The following is a 15,000-nucleotide window of genomic DNA, read 5'->3' as shown; positions in this document are numbered from 1 at the left end:
CTTGAGAAACTAATTCAGGTGAACGTGTCCAGTATCATGTGATGTGTGTCCACACAGGTGCTGGTTCTGACACCGACTCGTGAGCTCGCCATTCAGGTGTCCAAAGACTTCAAAGACGTCACCAAGAAGCTGTCTGTTACGTGTTTCTACGGAGGAAGCTCATACAACCCACAACGTAGGATTTTAATCGTCATAGAGAGTTGTTGTTGTTGTGTTTTTTTTTTTTAAACGCTAATAATCAGTGACAGAAAAACACGTGTAGCTCAATTTAGTTGTAACTAAGAATGGAGCAAAAACTACAGCTTGGAGATGTTTTAATAACCTGATGATTGACTTGTTGTGGCATCAGTGGAAGCGATCCGCAATGGCATCGACGTACTGGTGGGAACGCCGGGTCGAATCCGAGACCATCTGCAGAATAACAAGCTGGATCTGTCTCGGATCAAGCACGTGGTGCTGGACGAGGTGGACCAGATGCTGGACATGGGCTTCGCAGAGCAGGTGGAGGAGATCCTCTCTGTGTCCTATAAGAAGGGTAATCGAATCTAACCTCTGCTAGTCATGAAAGATGTACGTCATCTTGTCAGAAAATCACTAAACTGGATTTCTGACCTTTTCTCGTGTAGATGCAGAGGAGAAACCGCAGACGCTGCTGTTCTCAGCGACGTGTCCCGCTTGGGTTTATGAGGTGGCCAAGAAATACATGCGCTCTCAGTACATCCATGTGGATCTCATCGGGAAAAAGACCCAGAAAGCCGCCACCACAGTCGAGGTAACATCACGCATGTGCCTGCATAGGAAAAAACTAATCGTCAGGTACATAAAAAAACCGAGGTTTCTGTGAGGTTTTTAGCTGCAGGGGGACGCTCCTCCAGGGGACGCTCACGCTTCACTGCTGATTCCTGCAGGTCACAGGTACTTTAGTTTTTGCGAGGATCTGTGTACCATACAGATCTGTGTACTATATACCCAATTTTCATAATCGCACATACTTTGTAGGCACAGGTCACACATGCTTACTGAAATTGTTTAGCAGTAATCAGTTGTTCCACAAGGTAGCAGCACTGTCCCGGGACATTGCTTCAGAGTAGAAAACTAAACTAAAAAGACCGACCAACGTGAAAAAGTCCCAAGTGAGGGGGGGGTTATGAGAAAGCAACAACTGTAGTTTAAAAAGAGACTCATAACTACTTCTTGCCTCTCTAGAGCGCATGTGCAAAACAAACGGAGTATGCTTTGAAAGGCTGCACGTTCAACTGTACGCATACGCTAGTGTACACATAAGAAACTCAAGTGTACTTTGGGCTTTAGATACTTGTTCTGACATCTGACAACACAACTCGCATCGAGATGCTTTTTATGCTCTTGATTTCTTTTTACTTTTTTTCACTTGAATAAGTTATAATGAAACAAATATTAACAGACAACCTCTCAATGGTGAACTCTACAAATGATGCACATCATGCCTGTAATTGTCTGGAAATAGAAGTGCACATCACATGCGTGGCAGTGTTTGTAAGGCACTCTCTGGATTCAGTGCTGTACTTTGGCACAAAGCAAAAATACTATAGAGTCTGGAGCCATTCCAGTGATTTGTGTTCAATTGTAAGCTGTTTTGGTCAAAATGTGGGAGGTTCTCAGGATGATTTTAAAGAAATATCCGGGACACTTTGCTCACTAACAATCAAAACACCTGTTAACATTGAAGTGACCAGTTGTCAATGTCAGGTCCAAAGTAGAAAAATAAAGGAAATTCTGAAATCGCAGTTCGAATAACAGCACATTGTGTATAAGCATCTTATCAATTAATCAAAGCTACCAAAATAATTGCAAATTAATGCATTAAAAACAGTTATTTGCACATTTTAAGTAAATCAGTCACAGCATGTCTGCAACATCACATTCAACACAATTTATCATTAAGTCCCATCATCAAAATGTTTGAAGACCGTGAATCCGAAAGCCTCTGTTTAGGTCAGCTGAGGGTTTCCTCCTCTAGGTGGCATCTGCATTACATTCAATGACATTCGTGTGTTGCCATGTAATGTGATGAAGGAAAACAAACGAGTGCATAACCGGTGAAGAAGCAGTCAATCATTGAGTTGGGTTCTTTTCACCAGTTCAAGAAAGACTAAAATAAGACCATCTGTATGCATTATTACGTTGGGCACAATCACACTAATATCTGTCCTGCTGTGAAACTGAGTCTGGACTCTGTGATCTGTTGGATTTCTGCTGATGTTAATATAATAAGAGAGGGCTGTCTGGACAAGATGCCAGCAGATGCCTGCGTTTTTAAAATCTGAAGTTATGTATTATGTAGGAGTATAATTGGTGGTAAAAGTGAGGGGAAAATTGCTTTAATTTTTCTTCAAGGTTAATCGGAGCATGTTTTTTTTGATGTGCACAAGCTTTTCTGAACAAACTTTTTTCTCATTAACTTTGTGATTTGTCCTCTGTCCCAAGTACTGCTGTCATAACCATTATACCACGTATCTGAGTTGGCTCTGGCCTGCTTGTTTTCTCGCGCAGCACCTGGCGATCGCGTGTCACTGGTCTCAGCGGGCGTCTGTCATCGGTGATGTGGTTCAGGTGTACAGCGGCAGCCACGGCCGGACCATCGTCTTCTGCGAGACCAAGAGAGAGGCCACTGAGCTCTCCATGAACACATCCATCAAACAGGTGCATGACCACAGCACTGCTCGCACATCTGCTCCGTCTCTGTACCATCAGTGTGCTTGACTCTGCTGTCTCCGCTGGTTGTGCTTCAGAGCGCGCAGACGCTGCACGGAGACATTCCTCAGAAACAGAGAGAGATCACGCTCAAGGGATTCAGGAGCGGCACGTTTGAAGTGTTGGTGGCCACTAATGTGGCGGCCCGCGGCCTGGACATCCCAGAGGTGGACCTGGTCATTCAGTGCTCGCCTCCAAACGTACGTCAGCCTGTCCCAGAGCTGTTTTTGGCTTGTTTTGCTACCCCATTGCTAGTTATTTTGTTTGTACATCTGGTAACCGGTGGTTGGTTCTTTTAAATATGTTCTGTTTTTATTAGTATTTTAGTGCATGTTTGGTTAACAGTATCCTTTGAGTCCCTGCTGTTTAGGGGTGTAACGGTACATGTATTCGTCCTGAACCGCAACGATACGGATGTCTCAGTTCAGTTCATGCAGTCAGACGATGAATACAGTCATAGATGATCAGTGCAGAAGAAGAGACGCTCTACACTAACCCAAAACAAGAACGGCGAGTTCAGATGAGCTTGAAGCGCCTGCTTGTTTTAAATCAGCAGTGTGGGAAAGTTTCGGGCTATAAATCAGAACCGGTTGTTAGTTTTTGAACACAAATGTTTCAGTGGCGTTTTCTTGTCCTCTTACCGCCATATAATGCAGGGTTCCTCAAATCCAGTCCAGGAGGGTTCAGCTCCAACCCTGATCAAACTCACTCACGGCAGTGACCCTCCTGGACAAGACTGGAGGAACCCTGATATAATGCAGATTAAAGTAGTGTTTATGAGCGCAGCTGCTTTGTTTACAGCGCGAACCAAGTGAATTTGCATTTTCATTCAGCCCGTCTGCTGTTTTTGTTGTGTCTTATTTAGCATAATTTCACAAATCTAAAATCAGACCATTCTGTTTTTGCTTTTAATCTTGAAATTATACAATCTAATTAAAATCAAAAACAACTGCTGCATGTATGTAGCACTACTGTCTGTTCAAAATAAATGAAAAAATGCATTTCCTGTTTTACCGATCTCATACCGAACCGTGACTTCGGTGTACCGTTACACCCGTACTGCTGACAGGGTCTTATGTTCTCTCTATAGTTTAAGATCCTCTTTAAAAGCCTAAGCTAGTGTTGTGAATGCAGGATGTGGAATCATATATCCACCGCTCTGGACGGACCGGCAGAGCCGGAAGAACAGGCATCTGCATCTGTTTCTACCAGCGCAAGGAGGAGAGCCAGCTCAAGTTTGTGGAGCAGAAAGCGGTGAGACCACTATTAGAGAAGCAAATGTGGGTTAACCAACAAACCAGAAACACAGAGTGTGATCAGACCGAATGCTTGCTGAATTTCAAAAACAATGGCAAAATTCTAAATGCTTCATTTCCCCCGTAGACCTTGTCTTTTTTTTTTGTTTAATTGTATTATTTTAATATGACCGTATTTGGAGTAGCTCTTCCAAAAATGTGAATTCGGGTAAATTCTGACACTTTTATTCAAACCAATGTCCCAATAGCCCTGAATCCACCCAAAATAATGTCATTAGTGTGAAAGAAGCAGTGGCATCAGTTGAACAAATTATGGTTGGTTAATACTAATAATGTTTCATGTGTTCACCTGCTCCAGGGGATCACCTTCAAACGGGTCGGGGTCCCAACAGCCAACGACATCATCCAGTCCTCCAGTAAAGACGCCGTGAGGTCAGAGAGCTTCACAAATGTGACCCTGGAGCACAAAACCTGTCATAAGGGTCACTTTTTCAAAATTGAGATTTATGCATCATCAGAAAGCTGAATAAACAAGCTTTGCATTGATGTATGTTAGGATAGGACAATATTTGGCTGAGATACAACTATTTGAAAATCTGGAACCTGAGGGTGCAAAAAAATCTAAATATTGAGAAAATCATCTTTAAAGTTGTCCAAATGAAGTTCTTAGCAATGCATATTACTAATCAAAAATTAAGTTTTGATATATTTACGGTAGGAAATTTACTAAATATCTTCACGGAACATGATCTTTACTTAATATCCTAATGATTTTTGGCATAAAAGAGAAATGTATAATTGTGACCCATACAATGTATTGTTGGCTATTGCTACAAATATCCCCCAGCGACTTAACACTGCTTTTGTGCTCCAGGGTCACAAATATGATGCATACAGATGTTTTGATTTGGCGTATCAGACTGAATGTTGTGCTGTTGGCAGGTTTCTGGACTCGGTTCCAGCGGTGGCGGTGGGGTATTTCCGTGAGGCTGCGCAGGAACTCATCGAGCAGCGCGGGGCGGTGGAGGCTCTGGCAGCGGCCCTCGCTCACATATCAGGGGCCACCAGCCTGGAGCAGAGGTCCCTCATCAACTCAGACACTGTACGTCACACAAGAGCTCTGAAGCTTTCAATCCGAGCCATTTCAGATCATGGAAAAACTCCTGAAACATTGAGTTTATTACACCCAAAACTGTTCGTAGTCTAACAGTGGAAGAGTCTTGCCCATCATTAAATACAGAGCTTGGAATCAGTGTGAGACTCAACCGCATCTGTGTCTCGTTCTCTCAGGGGTTCACCACCATGATGATGAGCTGCTCTCAAGAAATGCACAACATCGGTTACGCCTGGCGCGGCCTGAAGGAGCAGCTCGGGGAGGAAGTCGATGAGCACATCAAACGCATGATCTTCCTCAAGGGCAAGAAGGTGCGTCTCCATTATCATTTACTGAAGCCAAGCCATTCAGGACCACGCACATTTACCATCTTGTTTGCTGGGATGCATTGACAAAAACGTATGATTAGCAACTAATGACAGCAGATACGACAAAATGGCAAACTTAAAGGAACATTTATATATTTGTATTTGCATGACTCTCACCAAAACTAGGTCATCTTTCTAGTATATTTTCTGTAGGAGTTTAACTAATCAAATTTTTTTTTTTTTTTTTACATCAAATTTTTTTAGAAATACAGAGCTTGGAATCAGTGTGAGACTCAACCGCATCTGTGTCTCATTCTCTCAGGGGTTCACCACCATGATGATGAGCTGCTCTCAAGAAATGCACAACATCGGTTACGCCTGGCGCGGCCTGAAGGAGCAGCTCGGGGAGGAAGTCGATGAGCACATCAAACGCATGATCTTCCTCAAGGGCAAGAAGGTGCGTCTCCATTATCATTTACTGAAGCCAAGCCATCCAGGACCATGCACATTTACCATCTTGTTTGCTGGGATGCATTGACAAAACGTATGATTAGCAACTAATGACAGCAGATACGACAAAATGGCAAACTTAAAGGAACATTTATATATTTGTATTTGCATGACTCTCACCAAAACTAGGTCATCTTTCTAGTTTATTTTCTGTAGGAGTTTAACTAATCAAATTTTTTATTTTTTTTTTACATCAAATTTTTTTAGAGTTCTAAACATTGTTCTCCTTCAAACATTGTGTAAATTGAAAAATAATAATAACAATTTATAAATGTTGGTTATGCTACATATTGTGCATATTTTTAATCACTAGATTCTAAATAAAAGAAAATAAAATCATATAAACTGGACTGGTCTGCAGGAACACACACACACGTTCGTGAATGTAATTAATTCATAATTATAATCCCATTACAGTGAATTCGTATAGAGATTATTGCTTACAGTACTAGGATTTCAGTTAAACATAAGGGCAATTGTAAAGGTCTAACAACAGTTATTTTACTGTGAAATAAAGACACGTACACACATTTTGATGTGTGTGTATATATGCACTCAGCTCAGGATGAGTCGTTATGTAAAGTGGAAATAATTTCAGACAATGACAAACAATGTAAGCATCAAATGTAAGTTGTGTGCTGGGAAAAACACTCCTCGCGTGTGAAACGACTCGCGTCTCTCAAAGCAGCTGTCTGTGTTGAATTCAGAGATCTCTTGTGCATCTGGTTCTGTAAAGAGCTTCTGTGCACAGACCCGACTAATCAATAATGAACTTTGTTGTTGATCATCTATACATCGTGATAGCCTGTCAATGACTAAATTAGCACCGAGACGGAGGATCTGTTTAGGGCTTGATTTCTAATGTGTCCTTTGTGTGTGTTTCTCTCAGGGTGTGTGTTTCGACGTCCCGGCCAGCAAAGCGAAAGAGATGCAGGTATGACGAAGCGCTTGTGTGTTTGGAGTGGTTTGTAAAGCGACGCTCGAGGGACGTGTCTGTACACACGTCCAGCTGATCGTGAGCGTCTTCTGTGCTCTCGGGTTTCACTTGCAGACGCTTGCTTGTGTTTGCTGACTCGGCGTGTTTCTGTCTCTGCAGGACAGATGGCAGGACGGCCGCCGCTGGCAGCTGAGCGTGGCCACAGAGCTCCCCGAGATGGAGCAGAGCATGCGGCCGAGCAGCGAGCGGTCCTCCAGCGGGTTCGGACGAGGACGCCGCTCGTTTGGCTTCAAAGGCAATAACAGTTCAGGAGGTAGAAGAGGACGAGGAGGTCCTCAGAAACGCAGCTTCAGCCAGGCCTTTGATTACTGATGTGGACTCTGATGGTCTCAGACTGTCATTTTTACTGCCGCTTCGCTCTTTACTCGGGCGTTAAGAACCATGAAATATGCTGATTGCTTTTACTTGCAGTTGTGCTATTTATACAACCAATCCCACTGATATTAAAGTGGTCTTTAAACTACACTGCGGCTGTGTTTCATTGCTCATAAGTAGGGCTGGGAACTGAGAACCGGAACCGTGAGCAATTTATACGTTTCGGTTTAAAAACGGTTCTGGTGCGATGCGTGACCAAGCGCTGTGAGCAGCCTTGTTTCCCGTAAAGGATGTCACAAACCAAATAACAGAAACACCGCCCTGCCTCTTTAATTACTGAGCACATCGTTTCCCATGACGCACCGTGTCACGTCTTTATCTGCCAAACACATCGTTTTCCACGACTGTACGCACACTCGCGTCTTTGATAACTGTGCACGTTGTTTTGTCTGACTGTACATATACCGGCAGCGCGCAGCTCCTGCCGCCACTAAATTACATTATATTTGTCCCATATTGTCATTAATATAGGCTGCATACTGACTTTAACTTGGACCACTAAATAAATAGACTGCTATTGTTATGCAAGTATGAGGGTTTGATTATTTAGTGTACAGGTCATTTCAAGAGTGATAAACAAAGTGATGGAAAATATTTATTTTCATGCATTTTAAATGTTTAAAAATGTGGAAACCACTCATTGCATCACACCATCTCCTGACTGCATTATTATTTGTAAAATAGGGGCTTTATGGAGTGTGTGCATACATGGTTATAAGTATAACAGCTAATATTTCATTAATTTAGGGAAATGAACAAATGTCTTAGCCCTCAAGGGACTATTTGGCCAACCAGCTTATTCCTGCTTGAAAAGCAAAATGTTATTAGTGTAAAAAACATCAACTTTGAAGCACATGTGATTGATGGATTAGCATTACTCAACATTACTTACTACCTTACAGCAACACTACATTCAATGAAGGTAAAATAGTGAAAAAATAATAATAGTTAATTTAAATGGAACCGGAAAATTTCTTACGATACCCAACCCTACTCATAAGGTGGTAAAACTCACTGGCTCATTTTACGGGGGCTGGAAAGACCAATCAGATTATGCGGTAACATGATTCAAATCTGCAGACTGACTTGTCAGAATCAAGTGCTTCTTACACTCTGAAAAGAGAAAAGCCCGTGATTACCCTGCTCCGTTCCTCATTAAACCCACCTCATCCAGCTAATCGAGGTCTTGAGGATCATCAGAAATAGTTGGAGCCGGATTGGACAGTCGGCAGAACTGTTCCTTACATTTCTACACTTTTCGAGTTGCTTTCACACCACAGTCAATGCGCACATGAGTGATGATCATTATTCGCCCGCAGCAGATGCAGGTGTTCTTACTGACGTCTTGCACGTCATGAATGAAGACCACACACGGTTTAATCCAAAGCATTAACTCAAGATTTATTGAAAGATTTGGGAAACAAATAAAATGGCAGATGTCTTCTCTGAATTATTTTGCCTAATTTTTCATAATTTATTACTACTCAGAATCATTCAGGCAAGAGTTTCACTGTCCAGTCATTAACATGTCCATTAATTAATATTTTTCCTTCAGTTGCACTACAAAAAACAACGACACATACAGTAGTGTGAACCTGCTCGTTCAGTTGATCTAGTCGTATTGAGCTGATGAGGTATTGTGCACGTTGCAGTCCGTCTGGAAGGAGTAACCTGAAAACTCCATCGTCTCGCCTGAAATCAGAGGCGTTCATGGACTTTAATAGCAAATCTCTCACATTAGCATGCGTCTAATAAGGACAGAATGATCAAATGGTTTGTTTAGTAGGACACTTTCTTATAACATCATTTTGTTCTCCAGTGTTTTACTGGATAAGAGCTGTTGAATAGTTTTTCTTACACAGGCATCCCATCCACATTGAGTTGGGTCTCCAGCCTCTGTCGCTCTCGTACGAGGGACTCCAGTGCTCCAGGTTCTTCAGATGATCCACGATCTGCAGAACGAATGCACACGGTTTTACATCCAACACTAACCAGAAAAGAGCAGTTCAAAACAAACTCTGGTGTTGGCTTGGCAAAGCATTAGCTGAAGCTGAGATGAGTTCACGAAGGCCATGTCTTGTGGTGTTTAAAGGGATCGTTCACCCAAAAATGGAAACGCTGTTTCTTACCCTCAAGTCGTTCCAAACCTGAATGAGTTTCTCGCTTCTGCTGAACACACAAGAGGATGTTTTGAAGAACGTACATTGAGTGAGTAAATGATGACAGAATTTTCATTTTCGGGTGAACTAAAGTGTTTTGAGTGGTTGATGGATACAGATCCATATCAACCACGACCTGTTTTTTATTTATGCATTTTAATCCTAAAACCCAGTTAAGTTTACTCCGAGTAAATAGATAAGCTCAACTTTCGGTACCAAAAACTGAGTCCGTGCAAACAACTATTTTCTGAACATAACCTGCTCCAGAGCCATTCTAATGTCCTGTGGAACCACTCGACTTCTGCTGAGCTTCATGGCCTTGCAATCTCCAGAACAATGTCTTGATCAACTTAATTAATTTGACCATAAATGATTGCTGAGACTTGTTTTTAAGTCGGAGCAGCTTCGTGCATCAGATGCTCCACCGTGTTTATTCATCAGACCGCCGGTCCTGCTGAAGATGCTTTGATTGGTCTTTCCGGTTTCATGCAAGTTAAGTAAAGACTTAACTAAAAGTATTTACTTAGGCTATTAAGTAAAGACAAACCACATACTGATCTCAGGACGGCCTCCAGATTGGTGAATCTTTTGGGTGTCCTGAGATCAGTATGTGGTTTGTCAAGCCAACGTAGCCGTGTCCATCAGAGATCTTACCTTCAGCACCGCTTCAGTTTGCTCGTGCTCGTCTGTTCTGTTCAGCTGCAGTCCTGCAGAGGTCATGAGTTAGTCATTTTTAAACCTCTACTAATCCGAACTATTGTGCACAGACTAGCACAAGTACCCTGTGAGCAGTAGAGGGCTGGTCTCTCCTCCTCGAGATCATCTTTTCTCAGCACTTCAGTCGCGGCACTGCCTCGATCATCTGTGAACTTCCAGAAGGCCTCTGTATGCATGCGGGAAAGATGTGACACATCCATGATGACGTGGAAGGACGTTTGTATTATAGGTGGTGGCCTGTCATTGGTTGGTACCTGTAAATCTCTCCAGTGGTATGCTCCTTTGCGTTTGTGGTGGTGATGCTGCTTTACTGTCGGTCTCCAAACACCTTAAAGCTGAAGAGAAACATGCCATCACAAACTCGTTACTACAGGAATGAAGGTGTAGAACCATCTCCAGGATGATCAGAAGAAATGGACAGCCCCTGAGTTAAATATATGAGTGTCACAGCAAAGGGTCTGAATACTTAGTACCATGTGATATTTCAGTTTTTCTTTTTTAATACATCTGCAAAAATGTCAACAATTCTGTGTTTTTCTGTCAATATGGGGTGCTGTGTGTACATTAATGAGGAAAAAAATTAACTTAAATGATTTTAGCAAATGGCTGCAATATAACAAAGAGTGAAAAATTTAAGGGGGTCTGAATACTTTCCGTACCCACTGTACATCTCTATACACTATATGTGAAATCTAGACGTATGAAATAATATTCCACAAGGTTTATATGTGCAAATACCTTTGCGTCTTTTCACGGTTTTGCTGTGTGGAAGGAGAATATAAACTCTGAAAGCGTTGTGGCCTTTCTTGATGCTTTTGTCTTGGAGCTCTTTGACGTCCGTCAGGGAATTGAGCGCACATCGGAAGTTTGCTTTCCATGTCTTGGGATCGGGTTTGTCTACGCTGGGTTTGTATCGCCCTGAAATCCACGAGAGGAGTTTGCATGATCATCCGGCACCAGTTTTCAGTGCATTTCAGTTGTGTTCCTGGCCAAGCTGATCATTGATTTGACTTCTCCTTTAAACATGTTTGGTACAATTACAAGTGATATAGCGTTAATATTAAATGAGCTGTTCTGGTGCTTCATCTGGATGTTTCAAATAATTTGGACAAAATCTCAATGTTGGACGTCTGAGACCAATGACCAGAGAAATTAAGTTCCTGCACATGCCACATAATGTAAAAGTGTCATTGCATTAAATATCAGAATATCAAAACAAGCCACATTTATTTTAAATAAATGCAGCACGCTTTTCAGTAAGCTTTTCAAAGTAAGACAAAAGGTCTTCAGCTCGTTCTGTTTGTCAAACTCTGGAGCGTGTTGAAAGTTAGTGTGATTCTCTTCACCTCGAGATCACACGGCTCGAAAGAAATCTTTCTGAAGGTCTGGGGAAGGCATCATATAACTGCCACACGGTTGGATACTTTGTATCTAATGAAAAGACATTTTAAATGACTTCAGTGTTCGAAGGTGTCCAACTATTTTTGAGGCTGCTGAATATGGAATCAGTTTTTGTGGATGAGTTTTAGTTGGACTCAAAACATCAAGCTGAACTCGACGCTATAGCGAATGTGCATTCACTCAATGAAAATCCAGATTTGGACATTCATAGATCTCGTTTCTCATGGTAACCAACGCAGATGGTACCATTTGGTAACTAATGAGCAACACGTATGTTACTATGAATATACAGTATATATATATATATATATATATAGCACATTCATATATGTGACCCTGGAGCACGAAACCAGTCTTAAGTCTCTGGGGTATATTTGTAGCAATAGCCAAAAATACATTGTATGGGTCAAAATTATAGATTTTTCTTTTATGCCAAAAATCATTAGGATATTAAGTAAAGATCATGTTCCATGAAGATATTCTATAAATTTCCTACCGTAAATATAGCTAAACTTAATGTTTGATTAGTAATATGCATTGCTAAGAACTTCATTTGAACAACTTTAAAGATGATTTTCTCAGTATTTTGATTTTTTTGCACCCTCAGATTCCAGATTTCCAAATAATTGTATCTCGACCAAATATTGTCCTATCCTAACAAACCATACATCAATAAAAATATTATTTATCCAGCTTTCAGATGATGTATACATCTCAATTTCAAAAAATTGACCCTTATGACTGGTTTTGTGCTCCAGGGTCACATATTTGTAAACTCTAAGCAAATTGTCGGTCTTCAAAATGTTTACATATTTTGCATTTTGATCATTTTCTGACAATTGACAGTCTCAAGTAAAAAAAAAAAATCAAAAACGGGTATTTGTACATTTTAAACTGTGATGAAAAAGTATGAATGTTTTTCACAGATACCATATAATAGATATGCATAGATATCAGTAAACATATGTGATATGAAACATATTTCCAGTCGTCTTCATTTGTTTTTATCAAGCTACCTAACTGTCTAAATATTTGATAGGTTTTATTATTATTATTTTTAATCAAGATGATATCTTTTATTTTCATGTGCTGTAATCAGAGAAGTCAGTCTCTGTACCTGTGTGGATCGCCCAGTTTCGAAACAGAGTCGCGTCCTTCTCGATATTCCAGCCGTGCCGGGCTGCATGCTTCCAGGGAATCTGGAAGACTCTGGCAGACTACAGTAAAGAAAACACGGATATATTTATGGATACTGACATATCTAGACATGTATAGTCAAGTCACCTTTATTTGTAAAGTGCTTTATACAATACAGTGTGTGCCAAAGCAGCTTTACAGAGTCAAACAGCGAAATAGATTGTCAATGATGCATAGCAGTTAAAAGTAAATACAACATTCGAAACAGAGTCGCGTCCTTCTCGATATTCCAGCCGTGCCGGGCTGCATGCTTCCAGGGAATCTGGAAGACTCTGGCAGACTACAGTAAAGAAAACACGGATATATTTATGGATACTGACATATCTAGACATGTATAGTCAAGTCACCTTTATTTGTAAAGCGCTTTATACAATACAGTGTGTGCCAAAGCAGCTTTACAGAGTCAAACAGCGAAATAGATTGTCAACGATGCATAGCAGTTAAAAGTAAATACAACATCTGATTAACACTTCATTGAGCAAGTTGGAAAGTTACAAATGTTTGGATGAAAGCAAACGGCAGCCGTCTGAACCTGATCTCACCTCGTCCAGCCACACGACTCCAGGATATCTGCCCGAGTCGATCTGTTCCTCCAGCCACGGCCGCAGGCGCAGGCGTCCCTGATGCATCTCTGGCTCTGGAGCCTCAGTGTGCTTCACTCCAGATTCTCTGAGATGTTTGTCTGAAAGCCTTCAGTGCAGCTTGTGCAGGGTTTCCTTGAGGCTTACGACACACAGCCGGCGGTTCAACACAGCACTGAAGTCAGTGACACGGTCACATTAGCAGGAGGAAACATCATACCTCAGTCTGTCAGTCAAAACTGAAATCTTGGCCTCCTCTTACCTGCACCAACAGGTTTGGAGGGTTTCCTTCAAACTGTGGGATGATTTCTGTGGTACCGAGGAACCGAACACAGTCCCGCCCCCAGCCGTCAAATGAAAAAATCTGCAAATGCATTAGTTGAGTCACTAATATTAACGACAGAATAGCTGTAGAAGTTATTTCCTGAAGGGACAAACTAATAAACAAACATACTGCAGAAGAAACTTCAACTATATATAGTATTGAGCTCTGCAGAGCAATACTTTGAGGTTTCTCCAGTGTTACTGTAATTGTGGCACACTGAGCGTAAGAGTTACACTTCAGATTCTTATCAGTCAGTCGTGTGTTCTTAGTAAAGTCTGTGAGTCATTTATTTTTTGCTTCGCCTCATTTCCTGTGAACTTCACTGAGCAGTTTATGCATCTCAGGTATTTTCCAATGAAGCAATCTTTGGTCTCGCTCTTTTCACGGCCAAGCCAAGTGCAAATATTTCGGTCTAATTAAAACTTCCAGCAAAGAAACAAGGAATCTTTTCTCAACTAGTCAGTGCAGATCATACTGTAGTCTGGTAGCCAAATAAAAGTGATTTGATATTTAATAATACGGCTCAGATAAGTTGATTTAGGAGTCTTACATAAGGCACATTCATCAGATTTTTATCATTTTACAGGTATATTTATTTAGCAGATTCTTTTATCCAGAGCAGCTTTTTTGACTGCAGATTACTGACCAAAAACCATCAAGTATTCCAGAGAGATGAGTAATTAAACACACACACATACACAGAGACACACACACACACACAGAGAGAGAGACACACACGCACACACACACAGAGAGAGAGACTCACACACATACACAGAGACACAGAGAGAGAGAGAGAGACACACATACACAAAGAGAGAGAGAGACTCACACACACATACACAGAGAGAGAGACTCACACACACACACACACATACACAGAGACAATGAGTAATTAAACACACACACATACACAGAGACACACACACACAGAGAGAGAGACTCACACACATACACAGAGACACACAGAGAGAGAGAGAGACACACATACACAAAGAGAGAGAGAGACTCACACACACATACACAGAGAGAGAGACTCACACACACACACATACACAGAGACACACACACAGAGAGAGAGAGAGAGACACACACATACACAGAGACACACACAGAGAGAGAGAGACATACACAGAGACACACACATACACAGAGAGAGACACACACACACACAGAGAGAGAGAGAGACACACACACATACACAGAGACACACACATACACAGAGACACACACAGAGAGAGAGAGACATACACAGAGACACACACATACACAGAGACACACACACACAGAGAGAGAGAGAGAGAGACACACACACAGACACACACAT

General features: G+C 41.5%; 2 protein-coding genes across 2 annotated transcripts in view; one reads left to right on the top strand and one right to left on the bottom strand.

Annotated features, from left to right (window-relative positions):
- The window catches only part of LOC107571074 (DExD-box helicase 21), a 16,830-nt gene extending 9,447 nt beyond the window's left edge, over positions 1-7,383 (top strand). The window contains exons 6-16 of the mRNA XM_016257354.1: positions 58-175; positions 350-535; positions 627-772; positions 2,533-2,682; positions 2,772-2,933; positions 3,868-3,987; positions 4,348-4,421; positions 4,932-5,091; positions 5,280-5,414; positions 6,811-6,855; positions 7,018-7,383. Of these exons, the coding sequence (XP_016112840.1) occupies positions 58-175; positions 350-535; positions 627-772; positions 2,533-2,682; positions 2,772-2,933; positions 3,868-3,987; positions 4,348-4,421; positions 4,932-5,091; positions 5,280-5,414; positions 6,811-6,855; positions 7,018-7,230 (1,509 nt within the window). The 3' untranslated portion in view covers positions 7,231-7,383. The remainder of the gene's footprint in view (positions 1-57; positions 176-349; positions 536-626; positions 773-2,532; positions 2,683-2,771; positions 2,934-3,867; positions 3,988-4,347; positions 4,422-4,931; positions 5,092-5,279; positions 5,415-6,810; positions 6,856-7,017) is intronic.
- Positions 7,384-8,655: 1,272 nt separating this feature from the next.
- Positions 8,656-13,555, bottom strand: LOC107571076 (interferon regulatory factor 1-like). The gene is made up of 8 exons (XM_016257355.1): positions 13,310-13,555; positions 12,688-12,787; positions 10,908-11,087; positions 10,424-10,504; positions 10,234-10,335; positions 10,107-10,159; positions 9,152-9,245; positions 8,656-8,985 (listed from the first exon to the last, which is right to left on the bottom strand). The coding sequence occupies exons 1-8, from the start codon at positions 13,394-13,396 to the stop codon at positions 8,906-8,908; spliced, it is 777 nt and encodes a 258-aa protein (XP_016112841.1). The 5' UTR covers positions 13,397-13,555; the 3' UTR covers positions 8,656-8,905.
- Between the last annotated feature and the right edge of the window lie 1,445 nt (positions 13,556-15,000).

This window comes from Sinocyclocheilus grahami, unplaced genomic scaffold (genome assembly GCF_001515645.1).
Source record: "Sinocyclocheilus grahami isolate Dianchi unplaced genomic scaffold, SAMN03320097.WGS_v1.1 scaffold1546.1, whole genome shotgun sequence".
In the NCBI taxonomy this organism is placed as follows: Eukaryota; Metazoa; Chordata; class Actinopteri; order Cypriniformes; family Cyprinidae; genus Sinocyclocheilus; species Sinocyclocheilus grahami.
Note: the sequence above shows the minus strand (reverse complement) of the source record. Positions and strands in the feature narration are given on the sequence as shown.

Bases quoted from the DNA above. Each gene is read 5' to 3' on its own strand.
- LOC107571076 (XM_016257355.1), bottom strand. From the start codon at position 13,396: ATGCATCAGGGACGCCTGCGCCTGCGGCCGTGGCTGGAGGAACAGATC. The intron at 10,505-10,907 runs GTATTTGCACAT...GTTTCTCTTCAG, and splicing joins AACCGTGAAAAGACGCAAAG to CTTTAAGGTGTTTGGAGACC. The intron at 9,246-10,106 runs GTAAGATCTCTG...TTCGTTCTGCAG, and splicing joins AAACTGAAGCGGTGCTGAAG to ATCGTGGATCATCTGAAGAA.